Here is a 19744-nt window from a genome sequence, read left to right on the forward strand (position 1 = left end):
CAACAGGTGGTTCCGTTTCCTACGACCCAATTCCATCCACTTGGGTAGATAGCTACCAGAAACACCGTTGTAACTAAATGCCAGTGCCCCCAATAACAACATGCTTTGAACAGCTTTAACCATAAAAGAAGCTAAACCAACAGGAATCTACAGGAACACAAGCTTCTGTAATCAAGCTGCCCTAAGTACAAGTTGGACTAAACCAAAAATCCAAGATTTTAGTCTAATGATTTTTTTTTGTTTTAAGTCACACTACTTCCACACACACACTTAGAATAACAACAATTTCATTTTTGCATATACCTTTAAATAAGAAAATTGTAAAAAACATTTTATCCATACACACACACAGTCACTATCAACAGCAACAGGCCTCTTGTCAATGCTGCTACACAGACTGACTGCAGAAACAAAACAACTGTTAACAACACATAAGGATGGGTTGCAGCATCAATACCGAGCACCCTAAAACACTGCATTAACACAATCCCTCTTCACAACTGTCACAGTATCACAACAGAAAGCATTGCTGATCATTCAGTGTAATAGAATCATAGAATGGTTTGAGTTGGAAGGGACCTTGAAGATCATCTGGTTCCAACCCCCCTGCCCTGGGCAGGGACACCTTCCACTAGACCACGTTGCTCAGAGCCCCATCCAGCCTGGCCTTGAACACTTCCAGGGATGGGGCATCCACAGCCTCTCTGGGCAACCTCTTCCAGTGCCTCACCACCCTCACAGTGAAGAGCTTCTCCCTTACATCTAATCTAAATCTACCCTCTTTCAGTTTAAAGCCATTACCCCTTGTCCTACCTCTACATGCCCTTGTAAAAAGTCCCTCTCCGGCTTTCCTGCAGGCCCCCTTTAGGTACTGGCAGGCTGCTAGAAGGTCTCCCTGGAGCCTTCTCTTCTCCAGGCTGAACAACCCCAACTCTCTCAGCCTGCCCTCACAGGAGAGGTGCTCCAGCCCTCTGATCACCCTGGTGTGCCTCCTCTGGACTCGCTCCAACAGGTCCGTGTCCTTCTCATGGTGGGGGCCCCAGAGCTGAATGCAGTACTGCACGTGGGGTCTCACGACAGCGGAGTAGAGGGAGAGAATCACCTCCCTCGACCTGCTGGTCACGCGTCTCTTGATGCAGCCCAGCATACGGTTGGCTTTCTGGGATGCAAGCACACATTGCCGGGTCATGCTGAGCTTCTCGTCAACCAACACCCCCAAGTCCTTCTCCTCAGGGCTGCTCTCAATCCATTCTCCACCCAGCCTGTATTTGTGCCTGGGATTGCCCCGACCCATGGGCAGGACCTTGCACTTGGCCTTGTTGAACTTCATGAGGTTCGCACAGGCCCACCTCTCAAGCCTGTCAAGGTCCCTCTGGATGGCATTCCTTCCCTCCAGCGTGTTGACCGCACCACACAGCTTGGTGTCATCAGCAAATTTGCTGAGGGTGCACTAAGTCCCACTGTCCACGTCGCCGACAAAGATGTTAAACAGTGCCAGTCCCAATAGGTCCCTGAGGAATGCCACTCGTCACTGCTTTCCACTTGGACATCGAGCCGTTGACCGCAACTCTGAGTGCGACCATCCATAAAGGAGTATTTTTGTTGAAAGTAATTCAAAGAGCCTGAAGCCCTTTCTTACTGCCACAAGGGTCAATTCTTCACCAAGAACCACAAGACAACTTTAGTTTCCAGCTTCCAATTTTAGAGTCAGAATCCAAAAGCAACATGAAAACATGTATATTTGCTGACATACAATTCTTGCCACAGTTTTACGGAATACACTACCATCATTTTTGTATTCCTTTCATTCCAGCTATCACAACCTGGCCAACCACTTGTCTATGTGGTGACAGTTACCACCATGCTCAGCTACAGCCTATCTCAAAGTCCAGCTGCAGGTACAGAAAGATTCTGAAATATTACAAAGCATGTAAGCACTCTAACAGAGTAATCAGTTTTGACAAAGATTATTTCAATTTTAATTAGAGTAAAATGTTATGACCCTCTGTCATTAACTTTTTAAAAACAGAGAGTATCTATCATAAGTAGTACTTCAACATTCCTTTTTGTTAACATCTCTAACAGGGTGTTCTTACTTTATTAGAGTAATTCATGCAAGACACACATTCAGAAACAAAAAGCTGCATTTTTTTCAGGGATCAAGACCATGGCAATAACATCCAAAACTGCACAAGGAACCATTACTGATATGATCTTATTTGGTAAACAGCAGGTGTAATGGGTGATGTCATGTATTAAACCATCTCCTACATTTTGATGTCACAAGCATGCAATTATACAGCAATAACCACACCTTAGCAGTCTTAGTACTAAATTGGAAAGTATGATAGTCATATACATATTCAGGTCATTAAAATGAAGACTACCCTGAAACACCTGTCTTAAAAAACCACATGCCTATCTTCAGTCAACCCACAACAAAATATTTATAATTTAAAAACAGCATTTCTAATCACATCTTAGCTTTTTTTGGAACCTGTTACAGTACAAGGAGATGGAAAGGGCAAGTACTGTAGGGCATAACAAAATAACTTTTATTAGTTTGACTGATGAAGTTGGACAAAACATGAGCTTTTTGGTACATGTGCCCTCAGCTAGAAAGCTGATCAAGTGCACACAACATAAAGAAGAGCATCGCATTTAATGAGCACTTCAATGAGATAAGCACACCTAAATGTAGAAGTAAAGCTTCATAACAGGAATAGTCAACTGGCTTGTAGGGGAATAGTTATGAAAAATATTACTGGAATTACAGCCTTTACATCATACCTGAAACCTTGCAAATTGTATCAAATGCTCATTGTTTTTATCCACACTAGTCTTTCTGTTTCTCCAATGATTCAGAATTGTTTTACCTTGTTCTTGTACAACACAATGGGAATTTAGATTCAGGTATATATATAATTTATGGATAACAATATGTCATTGGTAAGTAAATAAACACCAATTCAAACGAGCGTCTCGCATACAAACAAGAAACATTAAATCCCTGCCCCAGAAAAATAAGATATATCAGAAGTGTAAAGTCTGCTTTATTAAAGTGCATCTCCACCTAATTAAAAACAAAACAAACCAACCAACCCCCAAAAAAACAAACCACTAGAGTACACAGCTAGATAATCACTAGACTTTCAACTATACTTTCAAGTATCAGCTGGCTTGTCTACTACAAGCCCATTGAGAAAGTTTTAAAAGCTGTTTCTCAATGGAGTTCCAAGTATTATAGTTCTGCGAAGTACTATTCAGAGAATGTTATTCACAGAGGAAGTACTGATCTGGAATAAGAACAGTTTACTGAAATTATTTGGTTTAGTTTTTCTAATTTACAAGAAGAGCCTTTCTCCAGTTGCCATTAAAGCCTTGAATTTGCAAAACTGAGTAGGTAAGTTTTTCTTACAGGACAGTTTTTATAGTGAAGAGCCACTGGGAGTGAGGATAAAAATGGGGACTTAAAAGGGGAATAGGGGACCACACACAGAAATAAAATGTCAAAAATTAGCTTAATCAAAAGTCCCAAATTATGTGTGTTAAGGGTGAAACAAAATCTTTTAAAAAGTCTTAAATCTTCAAAGTCAAACACTTAAGCTGGGTGCCAACATTAATCTATTTCAAGAGCTTAAAGAAAAGTGACTTGCCAGTAACTCTAGTTTTCTTAGCCTTCTTCTTCCACATCCTGCAAACGAAACAAGTCCACTCAGACTATGCTATACATCCACCTATGAGGGAGCAGAGGCACGCTGTTCTGAGTCATGTACGAAGACACAAGACCGCCCCTTTCGTACAGTGAGCAACTTCCTTAAATACTAATTAAGCCTTGTGGCTCAAGACAGAGAGGGAATCAAAATAGCGTAGTACTGAGAATCTTCAGACCTAAAAAGGGCATAAAGAATAGGGATAAATACACTGGAAGTGTAGATAGCAAGTGAAGCAAGAGGTAATTTTTTTCTTTGCCAGAAGTTACTATTCTCCACTTTTCAAAACAAGTCCATCTTCACAACACATAGCTGTATCACACTGCTCCGACAGGAGGCAGGCTGGCCTTTCACAAGATCTGCAGTACTTAAACATTATGGCAGAATCCGCTGATTGTATTTGATCTAGATATTATGAAAATATATAAATTTGGCAGCAAGTACCTCACTTCCTCATCCCCAAGTGAAAGCAATAGTTTACAGTGAACAACAGCTAAGCAACAGGAAACAGAAGGGCAACATCCTCATAAACACACCAGGCTGGATTAACGTCACGGGGACAGAACAGATTTCCACGGAACTGCAGGGTAATATTTAAAAAAGCAAAACTAAACTATTCACGTTCGTTAAAAATAAATTACCCTGATAATCAGCCAAGCATTTTCCTGTTCTGTGGCAATCTTTTCACAAAACACTTTGGCAAATGGATAGCTGACAGAATTAATGAAGGATACAGTTCTGACAGAGCAGAACCTGATGGCACACAGTCTTTAACAAGTCTGCAATGAGATTAATAAACCCATGGTGACATAGGCTAGAGGCAAGTGATCAAAGCTATATGCTCCCCATCTCACATAAAATTTCAAAGAGCCTGAAATTCATCAAAGGATTGACCACTTTACCTGATCCAGTCTCAGAGAAGACTACCTCCTGTATTTGAGAAAAAGCAGGTGCTGGGCTGTGAAGAATTAACTGAGACCACAAGTAACATTCCCAAGAGATTCCCAAGGGGAGTAGTCATTCATGAAGTAAGGATGTCAAGCATCCAACTAATCAGCAATGCTAAAAACCTCTGACTGCAAAGAAACTTCTCTCCATGGAAACTCCGTACTGGTCACTAACTCAATTCATCACCTATATAACACAGTCCATCCTGCACATTTACAAGTGTAATCATCATCCAGTCAGGGCCAAACCATCTACCAGGAGAATGATTCCCACCCACGCAGCATACAATTCCATCACACGAGCATGTCTTTTGGATGTGATGGGGACAGCGTCAGAAGCAGGAAATTTCTCAGCCAGAGATGAAATCCACCATAACAAAAACCAGGGGTCTCCTTAGGATAGATTCATGTTCTAGAAGTGGATGTCATCAATTAATAACAGAAAAGTTGTGGCTTCCTCAAGGAGTGAACTCATAGTATCTTAAAGGAGGCAGCATACTACTTGGGCTGCTGCTGAGACTGCTGCGGAATTCTAAAGCGTAACTTCCTGCAGAGTTCAAGTGCTTTACTAAGCCTGGTTTGCTACTTATAGGACACAAACCACAGTACTCAATTACTAAAATCAGGAAACCTGGGGGAACGAATTGCAGCTCCCTCTGGGGAAGCCAGGGCCCAGGACTCTGAGGGAACAAGAGGAGAAGAGTACAGTGTACACGCTGTTTTCACCTCAACATGGAGATGTTGAGCTTCTCTCAAGCTGGAGAATGTGCTTGATCCTGGTAGCAATGTCCCAATCCTAGACTTAGAGCAGAACAAGCATATGTCTAAAGGTGGCTTCTGCCCACCTACTGATCTGACCTAAAGGAAGGAGAGTATCCTTGGAAAGAACAGACCGAGGAGTCTGCCAAGGGCATTTCATTTTTTTATGAAAACTTGGAACCCCAAATCCTGAAGTTTTCACTGTGGAATCTGAAAGCTCACCTTGGCTCAGAAAGGACCTGAGTTCTGAACTTTAGCTCCTGGGAGTACTGGGTCTACACCTACCATGTCCAGACCATACAAAAACTAAGAGATAGGCAGGCATAATCAGGACCCATTAGAACCCAAAAAATTCAGCAAAGCACCGTCTGAAAGATATACAGCCCATGGTGCTAAAAGGAGCCAAGAGTTGCTACTGCCATCAGCAGTTGGGCAACATGAATGCAGAAAGACCTATTTACAGTTGTTCTTAGCATCACATTTATGTATGACTTGGACAAGACACAGCTACAAAGAACTAGGTCTAGACTTCACTAAGTTTGTGCAAGTAATCCATCAAACTCTCAGCATCTTCTAAAGCACCTAGCTGGCGAAAGAGATTGAGCACCTGTCTTTAAAGACAGTCCCAAGGGAGAAAGAATCTGAAACAAACTATTGCAAACTTAGAACTCCTCTTAAACCAAAAGGGAAAAAAGTTCCAACTTCATTCAGTTCCTGGAATGGCTGCTGCAGACCAAACACCCTCCATCAGAAGAGGGCTGTGCTGAGAGCCTATAAAGACACACTTCTTTTGCTCAGAAACTTTTCTCCTGGCATCACACTCCTCCCTGTGGAAGAATAAGATTAGGACAGGACAAGGAGTGCTCACAGAACTGATGCACACCATCCCACTTCTGAGCTGAACCAGCCAAGACTGCAAGGTACAAGAGCATCTCATGTACAGTAGCTCAGAAGTCATTACTACCTTGAGCACTTGCAGGGAGAATCAACTTTTTGAGACTGAAGAAAGGGGAAAAAGAAGAGGAAAGAGGACAAAACCAGAGTGTTCAAACGTAGATGACTCAAACACTGAGGGCTGTGTATTTCTGCAGCAAGACAAAGGAATGCATCAACATCAAAGCTGTACGACACACACCTCATACTTGGAGGCACATTTCTGTTCACCTTTTTCAGTAGAAAAAAAATCTAGTTCATTTATGGCCGTGGTCCTGAGCTCTTGGAATTGAAACATTACTAAAGACATACACAGGAACAATCCATTGTGTTTTCAAGATTTTTATGGTACAACGAACTAGCCCCTATCACTCCTAGTTAGCATGAATGCAATCCAAACTTCCTTCTCCGTGACATAATTGTGACAAGTCCTATACAGCCTGCTGTCAGTCACGTTGCTTCACCCAGCCCCCTCTGTTTACTCCTGATATGAATTTCCAACGAACCATGTCTAAGCCTACCTTCCCCACTTGTATCTACCATCCTACTTCCATTCCTTCAGCTTTCGTGCATCCCATTATTCTCTTTTCATTCCCATGATTCTACACTAAGCACTCTACACTCACCATTGCCGGCACTTCTCATTTCACCTCTATTACAGGATTTCTGAGGAGACATTTAAGTGGAAGACTTTAAAATTGTTTGAGCTCTTGGAAAGGATTTCTTTTTTTTTATTAAAATACTTTAAGCATTTTATTTCACCACTAAAACCATGTAAGGCTCTTATAAATAACCATTCATCCTTCTTAGTTCAGAGAAAAGTACTATTTGATACACTGCACAAGTGTGAAGTGATTCATATTTGCTTTTCTAGAAACAACACTGGATTGCAAAGACCTTTGGCTCCCTATTTGAAAGCATACTTTTACAGTAATTTGTTTCTGACTAGAAAAACATTTTCTACTTCAATTCCTCACGCTAAGTTTTCCATTAAAATAAAGAAATGAATAAAATAACAATAAAAATAACCCATGGAAGATATTTCACCTTTCAAAGGGTCTTAAAAGCATTACTTCTCAAGCTCCTATTAAATTACCTGCATTTTACAGAAAATTAAAGCAAGACTTGGCCACTAAAAAACTGTTATAGTGATAAAATGATAGCCAGCATTAAGCTTTAATAAAAAACACCTCTTTTCCAAGTCTGTACCTGAATTATAATTCTTCCTTTCTTCTTTTCAGAAGGCAGCACTACAAGTTTTACAAACAGCTCTTTACTTTATTTATTAACAGCAATATATTACTAGCCCCTCACCACACGCAACGCAGTTTATAGCTTTTTTTTTTTTTACTTTCTTGGCACTGTGCCCATCACTTACCCGTAACGGCATCATAAAACTCTTCTTCACTATTCATCCTTCAGTATGAAATCTCTGTACAGCCAATCCAGCTTCCTCTAATGCATCGTTGAACTTGATTTAGAGATTAAGTATCTGTGTGCTGTTGAAGTCACCTTCTGCAAATATCCAGCTGCTTTAGATGATCTATTTGACAAGACAGGGAACAGAATTAGCGACTTCCACTTTTCTTGTGTGCACAAACATGCACACTTGACAAATACTAATTTTCCTATTTCTTCCTATGGTAAAAGATGGATTTTTGCATTCATAAGTAAACAGCCTTCTTTGATATCAAAGTCATTCTGAAGACGAATACTACGTACAATAAGAACAGCTGATGTACTATGCCACACTTCTCTCTATATAAATACATCATATACATTACTGTAAAATATATCTTATTTACTGCAAGTTAAATTTCAGGCAAGTACAGCTAGAAAGAGCAGAGAACCAAAGGAAGAAAAAGACAGCTGGCAAAACAAAAATTCTCCTCTTCAGCAAGAGGATCAGCCTTACCACATCCTTAACCCAGAAAGCTGGGAACAAGAAAGAGAACCTTGTATCTCAAAATCTCACTGTTGCATAAAAATGTTGGGCCTCACTGTACATCATGCAATCAGTATCTAGTGACCATTAGAGAAGTTTTGTTAGGCTACTGCTGTGAACTCTTGAAGAGACAACTGGAGATTTTTCCCTCTAGAGGAAGAGTGTAAAGAAACAACAAATTTTTTCTCAGTAAAACCAAGCACACTGCAAATAACTTACAGATTTATGAAGCATTCCAGCTCTACTTCATGGATAGACTAAATCAGACTTTTTCCAGATGGTTGGCAATGGTGTAATGTAAACATTTTTACTTCACCCAATTTTAATCTAAGGAGAATAATGAGAAAATTTTGTTTCCACTCTTATAAATGTTCATCAGGTACCAATGACGAGCCAAGTACACAATGATAAACGACAGCATGGCAATGCTATCGATACCTCCTCCAAAACAACCTCAATCTGTCAGTCTCAATTTTTTTTGACCCTTGAAGATCCCACTGCTTTTGTGACAGTAGTTTTTCCAGAGTAATTATAACTTGCACAATACCATTCCAATTAAGAGAAACAAAGCCAGTAGAAGAGCTTGCCATGTTTGAAGCCAATTCCTTCCTCCTCTGCAAGAAATCAAACTGCATGATTCCTCCTGTGTTTCAAGTCTTTTTACCTCACTGCCCAGAACAAAAGCTATTCAGATGTCTCACACACATACAGACCTTCCAATTCCCCATTCAGAAGGAAGAGCTAAAATAGCCCATTTTGGAACTTATCTAAGTTAATGAATGCGGCGTTCGCCTTGAAGCGTTATGTCTGTCAAGGCCAGGTATTTCAGTTTGTCACTTTTCCCTTAGGAACTCCTACTTCCTTGCCACTATAGGATGTTATGTCAATCTCTGCATCATGGTGAGTATCTGAGCTTCCACATAATATTCAGCAATTTCTTATTCACAAGTCCTCACCTCCACAAGGACAAAACTTTATACAGTTGCTTCTCTTGACTGTTGCTACAGCGCTGTTGCAATTGCTCTCAGCTGGATGATAATTTCCTTCCCTTTTTCCTGTGCTGTTCTCCAGTCAGAGACCTTTAAACCTCCTTCAACTTTCTTGCTCATCAGTGACAAGCTTCTGACTTACTTTTGTCAAAATGCTGCATTCTCCTAGGCAAGGATACAAGAGCTCAAAACATTAACAAGTCAGATACATGTATATCTGAAGACTTCCAGTGCAAGGCTATCAGCAAGTGCTCTGCTTACATAAGAGAAAGGAGCAGCAGCTTCACTTCAAAAAGATACAGGCAGTTCAGGCCACTAGCAACCATGCTGCCTCAGAATCAAAGAAAGGGAGAAATCCTCTTAACTAACAATTGGTTCAAGAGTAGCAGCTAGCTTATGTTTCTGGGTGAACTAAATAGCAGAATTGATAACATTGTTCTAAATCTGTACTGTAAGTTCAAGTCAGTGTACCTGTCCCTGTGTTATCTTGCCTAGTAGGAGCCAGTCCTTGACTCTGTTTTAAAAAAAAAAAAAAAAAAAAAAAAAGAGCTTGTTCTATACCAAAGCTGCTGCCAGTCTTAAGAGTTTCTACAAACTTCCCAGCCCCACCAGCAATATATCTGGAAGCATCTCTTCCAAGATCTCCAAACATGTCATATCTGTGCAGAGAATCTGTCCTTGAGGATGCTACTATGTAAACCTTTCAATCGGGGCAGCAAGAAGGAATCCAAAGAAAACTATTGTTACAGAAAACAGGAACTTGTGACATCTCATGACAACTGTTCACCCCAGACACCATTATCACCACACTGGAATGACTCCACTAGTTTGCCAAAAAAGAAGTTGCATTAGGGGCCTTCTTTAACCCTCCAAGGTACTGTATCCTTGAAGATGCAAGACATTTATGGCTTCAATTGTCTGCAAGTATTGCATCCTTCTAGTAAAACAGCAGCCAGTATTTCCAGAAGGAAACTTGTATATGCACAAGATACAACCTTTATGATCAGGACTACAATTCCCTCATCTTCTCCATGTTTTCTTGCATCTCCCCTTTTTATGTTTAGTCTCTATTTTTTATTTAAGCTCTTGCAGCAGGACTACCCTGTTATTGCATACAGCTCATGTGGTGGGATTCTGTTCTGAAACAGCCTTATATCTATCTGCAACACATAGAAACAAAAAAAAGAGCTAGTTCAAAACCCACCCCTGTTCAGTTCAAATGCAAAGAGCATACTTCCTCAGGGTCCCTATCCAAACATAGCCAGTTACGTTATCAGCTTGCAAGCTCCAGAGATGCTTTGTAACAGCAACTCCAGTATGCTATCTATAGTCTTGTATAGAAGGCACTAAGAAATAAAAATTACGACTTAAAGAATTGTAAGTTATCTTAAGAGCCTTAAACTAAACACGGTCATACACATGAATGCCAGTTTCTCCTCCCACCCCCACCCCACTCTCCCCCCCCAATAATAATTGCATTACAAAAGGACTTGTGAAGTGGAACTACAACACACAGCATGCAGTTTCACTACAAAGACAATGAAGCTTTCCTATAAAAACACTCACCAAGTACAAATGAAGTAACTGGAGTCAAAGATTTGAGTTAACTGAAAGCAAGTTATGCTGTGTTCTCCTGATATGCACCTCATACCACACCTTAAGCTAATTGTTATTTGAAAATGAAAGTTCAGCCATATCCCTGTAAATTATATACAAGCTTTGTAACTATTACCTAAAGAACAAAATATTCATGAAGTCACTTTAAATAATAGTCACAAATTCTCCCAAGATGGTAGGAGCATTTTTAAAAGGATAAAGTAATATATTTTGCGTCAGAGTTACACTGGCAATAACTTAATGCTCATATCACTTCTTTTACGGTCAGTTCTTCTATTTAGCAGAGATTAACGTGAATTTGCATGTAGCTGAACACACAATGATAACAGCATTTAGCTATCACGAGCCAAAAAGCTAGGATTAAGTCCTTTTCTCTTACTAAAAGCAACAGCAAAAAGTTACTTTCAACTAGGCTGAAATGCCAGAAGACAAAAACATCCTATTTGCTTCATATTCAGCATTTGTAATCTGTATTTCCTCCTCCATGTCCATGAAGTACCAGAAGAATTCACTTACACACAACCAGCTGTAGTTAACAGCTTTTATCAAAATTGCCATTCAAAAGAGGGTGCAATATTCCTGTGTCAGACAGGCCTTCAGGAGCTTAGGACCAACTGCCATCATGGAAAACCTTTCATAAAGCATAAACACCATATCATGTTCACATCTTTTAGTCCGACAGTGCAGAAGGAATAAAAAAGTATATTTAGATATTTTCTTACATACATAGTAATCATTAGGAATGTAACAGTTTTCCATACAGGACTTCACTTGCCCTTTGTTATAGAGAACACTATTTCAGCAATCAGGGTTTGCTGGTTTACAGGTTAAAATTATCTTAGTGGGCTTCGCTTTAACAGCCAGTGCTTACGGGCTGGGCCTGTGTACTCAAGACACAGACACTCAGAAAGGTGCTTTTGCCTGGGGATTGCAGCCCAGCTGCATTGCCACACTGATGACCAAAGAGGGACTGATATAAATAATTTTATAAATAACAGGAAAAAGCTGCAAGTAGAGGTATCTTAAGAGAACTGGAGATTCATAATTTAATGATGACAACACACCCTGGACCACAAGCAGCCCAGATTTTGTGGTTTACAAGATAAGCGACAAAGCTCATCTATTTCCTCATATTTTAAGGCTACAGATTGCTATACACTAATTGGATTTATTATGGGATTTGTGTGCATGAATAAAAACTGCTGCATTTATTTTCATTTTTGTAATAGATTGATTTCCCTACAGGAGAGATGTTATTTTTGAAGCTCAAACTGAAAGACAACAGATAAAAACATCCAAAAAAAGTGTAATACCCATCCCAACAGTACAACTTCATAATGGGTTGGTAAATCTGTACTATAGGCTGTATTATCTCATATTTTGCTCTGAGAAATTCTCTGTACTAGGTTGTCCAGAATATTCACAATAAGGTTTTACTCCTTGAAATTACATTTAAAGTGAGTGCCAAAGCAATTAACAGAAAACAACGAAGCTTAATATAGTTTATTGAAGCAAGCCTTGAACAAGTTACTTGGGCAGAATCTAGTTTTTCTAGTCATTTTTGGTTATTTGCATGCCAATGCCTACAATATACAAAACCAGACTAGCAAGAGTTAAGCTAAGCGTAGCATGTGAAGTCAAAAACTTGTAAGAGCTTCTGGTATCTTCTAATCAAAGGACTACTATTTTGATACCTCTGAAATAAGCTTTGCACATTGGTGATGTTGTAAAGCCATCTACAAACAGGATGAACAAGATATTATGCTGTCCAATAACACAATTTAGAAATGCAGATACCAATGCTGAAATAAAAATGCTATGTTTGTCCCAAGCAAGTAACCCCAAAACCTGAACAGGTAAGGGAGGGAAATATAACTACTAGTCACATGGGCACAAAGTCCGGTTTGTACTTAGGTTATTAAAAAGTCTCATTGGTGCTGCACAACTAGTCAAAAGCCAGTTACTCATTAAAACTCCTTTAAATTCTCACAGTTTATCAGAAAAGGGTCACACATTCTTGTATGACTGATGACCATAGACAGTCCTTTTCTTAAAGGACAGGAGGATGTTTTACAAAGGCAAAGGACGAAATAAAGCATGCATTTGCAATAAATACTGCGGAAACACAAGAAAATACCTGCACCACATTCACAGCACACCTTGAAATAGGTTCTACAGAGAGGAGGTAATTACTAAGATTGACATACTGCTTTCCAAAAGTACATCTGTCACAGACAGAGAGAACAAACAGAACGGGCTCTTCCTAAACATGCATGGTACACCAATGGTCACAACACATACTAAGACAGATCCCGAGAGGCTCACTCTCAGCAGAAAACATGCTTCTCTCGGTGATCTTTACAGCCTTGATGCAGAGAATGTAACTATTCATACCACCTACACTACGGTGACAGCTAAGGTCCCGTGATGAAGGAAGAACAAAGTCGTAGCGTACCTGTCAATCAGCTGGTTATGAATACTGTCAAAGTGTTCTGTCAAGCACTGTGTTGAACCTGGAACTCGACAGTGACACCTACCAGGTGATCTGGCCTCCGGTAACATACTTTGCTTTCAAAAACTTAACTCTGTGCAGATCGGAGGGTCCTGCACAAGCTCACAGTCCCCAGCAGCAGAAGGTACAGGGAACTCTTTTCTAGGGATACAGTATCAGTAAGATCAGTCCCAGACTTTGCACTGTTCCCACTTATTTTAAACCATTTCCTCCCACCTGAATTTATTTTTAAAACCAGGACAAAAGTGCAAGACTTTCCAAATCACTTTATGAAGTATCTAATTTGCTCAACACATTCTGTGACACACATGTGAGCATCTATATGAGAAGAGATGCACGCACACCTTGCAAAGAGAGGTTGCACCTTCATAGGCTTCTCTCTGAAACCAAAGGTGTGGAGATCCACTGCTGGCTGAGCGGTCAAAGGCTGCTCTCTGGCACCTGTACTCTCCACACCTATATGCCAGACGAGGCTGTGGAGGTGACCTGTAATGGCTGTCCGTAACATCATTTCATTTGCTTACAGGTCTATCAAGTACTAAAAGTTGAAATTTCCTATGCCATTTACCTGGTTAGTAATCCTTCAAATTTGTCACCACACGTGCTTTCTCCTTCTCCAATTCCATTCCTCAACAGAAAAAATTAAAAAAAAAAAAAAAAAACAGCTTATGTCTATGTCCCTAAGATCCTGGATCCTCAGAACTTATACACCAATTAAAGAACCCCAAACACTAGTACCTGTTCAAAACAACCTGTATAAGTTTAAACATGCAATTACTATGACTTAGTTAATTCGACATAACTAGTTACTCCATACTAACTTGTTCTTCTATGTTAATCCTCAACAAAGACCCAGCTGGTTAACCAAAAGTTACTCCTCCTTAAAGAAACATTTACATTTCTATAGAAAGGTAAGCGTTTACAGCTGGAGCAGCTAATTTGACTGGAATGCAGTTCAGCAAGATCAGTTTTGAAGTCTGGCTGGCTGACTACAGCTGCAGTGTCTTATCCCTCCAGACCTGAAGTTGAAATTTCACATGTAGCAATTCTGGAAAGCCACTGCTTTATTGACACCATCCTGCTACCTTTACAAATCCTGGTTTCCTCGCTCTTAAAGCACGTGTTCTAGCTCTACAAGACATGTATAAAATACTAGGTCATGTTCGCTATACAGACATTGAATCTACTTGTGAGACCAAGGAGAATTTAAGTAAAACCAAGTATGGAAACAGTAAGCTGTCATGAAAATAAACACAGATGTTCACCAGCATGAGCAGGTAGGGTGTTAGAAGTTTAATACACTGGAACTAGAGTGCCACCAAAGAATTAACGAACTAGCACATTCATCAGCTTTTTTGCATGCATAACAAGGTTTTGTTGGATGTGCACTTCCACAGCAAATTTCAAAACAAATTAAATATATTAACTTGAAAGGAGAATACTTGCAAGCAAGGGGGGGGGGGGGGGGGGGGGGGAGGAGAAAGTTACTTGAGACCTTCCTCACAAGAGAAAATAATAAAAACTTTCTGTGAAATGTCATATGATGAAAATACTACACAAGTATTGCTGGGGGCAGGGGAAGGGGTCGGGGAAGAGAAGGGGCAAACCCCACGAATTCTGAAAAGACACTCAGTTTTCAGGTTTTTGCTTTTCTTTAAGGGGTCAAAAGGGCACAAGCTCAATTTAACAGAAATAGTAACGACAGAATTTAAAATTAGCTCGATACAAAGAAAAATTCATCCCATGCCCTGTTTAATCCACCTAACAGCATATGTTAATAAAGAGCAACATTTTCATTAGTTTGATATCATGGGTTCAGGATGCACCTTCTGTCCAGAAAGAGACTCCAAAAGAGCCAGTAGAAGATCAAATACACACACCCTTCATATTAAAACTAAAAATAATAAATTAAAAAAAAAAGGAGAATAAAAGACCCAACAGTCCTATAGTATGACTGGTGGAATAAGAGCCAACCCCATCTTCTCTTGAGTTGCCAGCTGAAATAAAACATAGCTGTAGTACTTCAAGGGACAGAAATAAATAGCTTGAACTAGAAGATAAATATTCATGTGTTTTTCCTTCATACACATCTCCTGAAAGCATCAAACTGCAGTGTTTCATCTCCGAGTGAAAGCTTCAGCAAGGCTGAATCTTAATTGACTCATGAAATGAGGTTACCAACAACACTGGATCTAAAACATCTATAAAAATTAGCCAAGAAGTCAATTTAATTGGCAATTTAGATACCTGCTGTAATTATTATGCACTTAAAATCTCTTCAACCAGAGAACTGCCACACAGATGGCAGAATCCAGAAGAGAATTTTGTTTACGAAGTTAGATTTGTCTCTTACTCCAAAGTTTGAATGTAATAGCATCTTCCACCAAGATGTCCTGGCAAGATGAAACTCAATCCGCATCCACAGTAAGAGAAGGGCAACTTCCTTCTCAAGTCTGTTAAAGTGCAGAGAGGCTGAGTGAGGAGGATCAGCTGAATATGTGGCCCACTGTCACTTTTCCATTTCTTTGAAGATTGCAGCTATCCCTATTATAGGCCTTAATGAAGCTGGGAGTTCTTAAATGCCCTAGGGGCAGTTGAGTACCTGTACTGGGTCCTGCTGGGATGGAGTTAATTTCCTTTCTAGCAGCCTGTACAGTGCTGTACTTTGGATTTGCAACCAAAGCAGTGTTAATAACACACCCATGTGTTACTGCTGAAGACAGCTTACGCAGTGTCAAGGCTTTCTCCCTTTCTCACTCTGCCCCCACAGCAAGTAGGCTGGGGGTGGACAAGAGGCTGGGAGGCAACACAGCCAGGACAACTGACCCGAACTGATGAAAGGGATATTCCCTACCATATACTGCCATGCTCAGCAATAAAACTGGAGGGGAGTTTTGCAGGGATTGCCGTTGCTCAGGGGGACTGCCTGGACACAGGTCAGCTGACAGCGAGTGACTGCTTTTGCATCTCTTGTTTTTCTTTATTTCTATTTGGCTTCTCCCCCTGCCTTTACTTATTAAAGTGTCTTTGTGCCTACCCCCAAGTTTTCTCACTTTTGCCCTTCCAATTCTCTCCCACATCCCATGGAGTGGGGGAGCTGTGTGGGGCTCAGCTGCCTGCTGGGGTCAACCCACAACAGAACCAAAGCAGCAAAGGATCCTAAGCTGATAGTTTAGCTGAACTTATTTTAAAGCACTTGAAACAATGGTGGCAGCAAACTGAACATTTGAAAATTTAGCTTTGAATGCATGAGCCAAACAGATTTATGGCAGAGAGAATCACGTTCTGTTCTCTCAGGAATACAGATTTTTGGTGATACTTCACAAGAATTAGAGCCAACGGAAACACTACAAGTCTGGTTTGCAACAGAGTTCAGGCTACAAAATTTGTTTCTGCATCAGAACAAACCACAGTAATTGTCCCACACGCTAAGTATTGCCCCCAGCACAAAGCTACGGTGCTGCTATCAGAAGTATTATTTATTGAACATAAAAATTGCAAAGACGAAACTGCACAGAAAATACTCTCACGGTATAGTGCTCAATTACCTACAGAACTGATGGCTGTCCCCAGTTTCACTTCAGCCAAAAATTCTGTTCTACAGCCAAGGATACTGGCTCACAGAACTTCTACCAAACCTAACAAACAAACAAAAAGACCAAGGAAACTTGATTCCAGCAGATTAGTATTTTCGGATGCAAAACACTTCACTGAAGTTCCCACAGAATTCTGTAAATGTTCTCCTTTTTTAACACTACATCAATATTCGAGACATTTTTCCACCTGAGAGCATCTGGTACAGCAATCTTTGGACTTTGTAGCCTTCCCTTGGAAACTTTAATCGTCCCCAGTTGTAAAAGATCACAAAATTCTGTTTTACATGGCTTCTCTACCCATGATGCATAATACTAGGTTTGATCATGACCAACAAACCAGCTCATTTCTAGCCACACTGTTAAAAAACCCTAGTAACTCAATACTGTATTGTAAAACTAGTTACTGCTTAGTAGTTTCCTGAGGGCTTGTTTTATCCTACTGGTAAGAGACAAGGTGGGAAGTAATCAATAACTCCAAGCACAGCAGCTTTGGACACAAGTGTCAGTAGATACATAATTGATCATTTATGAATGCTTCTCTTTGAAACAAAACTTACTTTGAAGGTAAAATTAAGTATGCTTAAATATTTCTCATAATAATGTAACCAACCCTACAAATTGATCACTGAATTTTATGAATTTGAAGACCATTACAGCGTATAACATCACTGGATAAAACCCCTAGAACAGTAAAAATAGTTACAGGTTTAAGTTTATAGATCTTCCTACTAAAAGGTACTTTTTAAGCTTTGTCTCTGTGCACCCATTCTCTCTGGGCCGGTGTAGTTTTACATTTATTCTGTACAAAGTATCTTACTAATCATTTTCATGGAGACTCTTAAACAATTATGATGACAATCACATTGCAAATAAAGTAGGAGGGCAACAGCTGACTAACCTAGTGCAAAGCCCTACAGTGTAAGAAACCATATTTTTATGCCTACCAACAATTCCTCATGCACTCAAATTCTGCAGCACGAGCTCATGCACACAGCTAGCAGACAAAGAGTTTTTAGAAAGTCAGAGTTTCTTCTATGGTTGAATTTCCTTTAAAGCTACACTTACAGTAGATACCTAAATGGATTCTAGTGTAAGGGTGTTACTATGTTTGCTGCTGTCAAGAGATTATTAAAAAAAAAAAAAAAAAAAAAAAAAAAAGATAAACTTTGACTTCTCAAGACAGGACAAATATCTCTATTTAGAGTTCAGTTTTAATAAAGAATCCACCTAGCTATCTGCTTGGTAACATTAACCCACTTGGATAGTAACATGGTTGCACAGCACTTAGAACTACATTTAAGACAAAATACGACCATGTAAATGAAGTTATTTGCATCCCTAAAGACAGGTAGCATTTTTGTTTCACTATTGAACAACCGTGCAACAGTTTCACTGACGTTGTGCAAAACCTAGAAAGGACACATTCATGGGGGAGAAGTTCTGTTCTTCTAACAAAGTTCTCATTTCATCCAGTAAACAAACATGCTGCTAAATGGACCGTTATAAATAGGCTGGTGAGCTAACTTGCCGTAGCCTTAACATGTACAAGTTTTATAATTCCGAGTTATTAAAAGGATTCTCATTCTCACTTGATAGCACTGACACATTGTAGGGAACAGAGTCTACATCGGCCTCTGCCACTTCAGTGGCCGGAGCTGGTTAGGTCTGAAGTGAATGACGTGAACCACAGGCACCTCAGAATTCAAACGCTTACCATCTTCAAACTTTGCATATCATCATTACTTTTGAACTATCCCTAGAATCAAAACCCAATGAGATCTATTAACAGATTCTTTTGGGACCCCTAAAAAAAACTGACTTGGAAGAGTAAAAATAATGCTAGTAAAAATATAATGAAGTTATCCATTCGTGAAAACGCATTTCTTGACAAATAACATAAGCATGCAAACTTCTTTGTAATACCCCAGAGGTTCATAGCATCCCAACAGCCACAACCCTTATCTCATCTAAAACCCTAAACAGCACAGCAAAGGAATTGAACTCAAACAGGAATGCCACAGATCAAGGCTTCCATTCAGTCTAATGCCAAGCACAGATGTTGCGCGTCCAAGAGAGCAATATACAGTTTAAGTTTTAGACCGTAAAACCAAGAGGGCCAAGATTAAAAGGTCCAGATGTATTTCTGCAGCTGCAGGCACAATTCACCTTTTGTGTACACTCCCACCAGATTTATAAACAATCACAGGAAGACAACACTACCCAGCCTCCTGCCTTTTCTGAATGGAGGGCTGCTGTAATTTACTAAAAATCTGTCTCATTAAATTACATGCATAATAAAATATACTGAAATAATCTAAAGGATCTGTCTAGACCAGCAAATGAATTTCCAATTGTAACTGTATAAAAAAAAAGTTTAAGCAAGCTTAGTCTATTCTTGTAACTTATTGATCCTGAAAATTAAGACATTATGTTTGTGCACTGAATCAACGACAAATTTTTGAAAAGTATAACTGAAAGCAATGGTAAGCCACATTTGACACATTCTAATTGCTTACCGTTCTCATGCAACTTGCTATTACAAGCCTTTAAGAATACAAAGTAAATAATTACATCAACATATATTCTTCTGCATAGTAAGGACTGAGATAATGTATTTTTTAATTCCAAGTTCTACACTGGTCTATTCCATAAAGGAATAAAAACCATAAAAGAATCGGTATAATGCATAACCTGTATTTTTTTTGCAACAGAAAACATACCAAAGTCCCCTAT

At 39.7% G+C, this 19744-nt stretch overlaps 1 protein-coding gene across 5 annotated transcripts in view; it reads right to left on the reverse strand.

Annotated features, from left to right (window-relative positions):
- Window positions 1–19744, reverse strand: part of OSBPL2 (oxysterol binding protein like 2) — a 40124-nt gene that overhangs the window by 17432 nt on the left and 2948 nt on the right. For 4 of the 5 annotated variants that reach the window (XM_041122117.1, XM_030007594.2, XM_030007596.2 and 1 more), the window contains one exon: window positions 7731–7895. In XM_041122117.1, coding sequence (XP_040978051.1) covers window positions 7731–7767 — 37 coding nt within the window. In that variant the 5' untranslated portion in view covers window positions 7768–7895. Of the gene's footprint in view, window positions 1–7730; window positions 7896–8516; window positions 8536–19744 lie in introns of those variants that run through there. The other variant, XM_041122116.1, reaches the window with a different exon arrangement.

Source organism: Aquila chrysaetos, chromosome 3 (assembly GCF_900496995.4).
Source record: "Aquila chrysaetos chrysaetos chromosome 3, bAquChr1.4, whole genome shotgun sequence".
In the NCBI taxonomy this organism is placed as follows: domain Eukaryota; kingdom Metazoa; phylum Chordata; class Aves; order Accipitriformes; family Accipitridae; genus Aquila; species Aquila chrysaetos.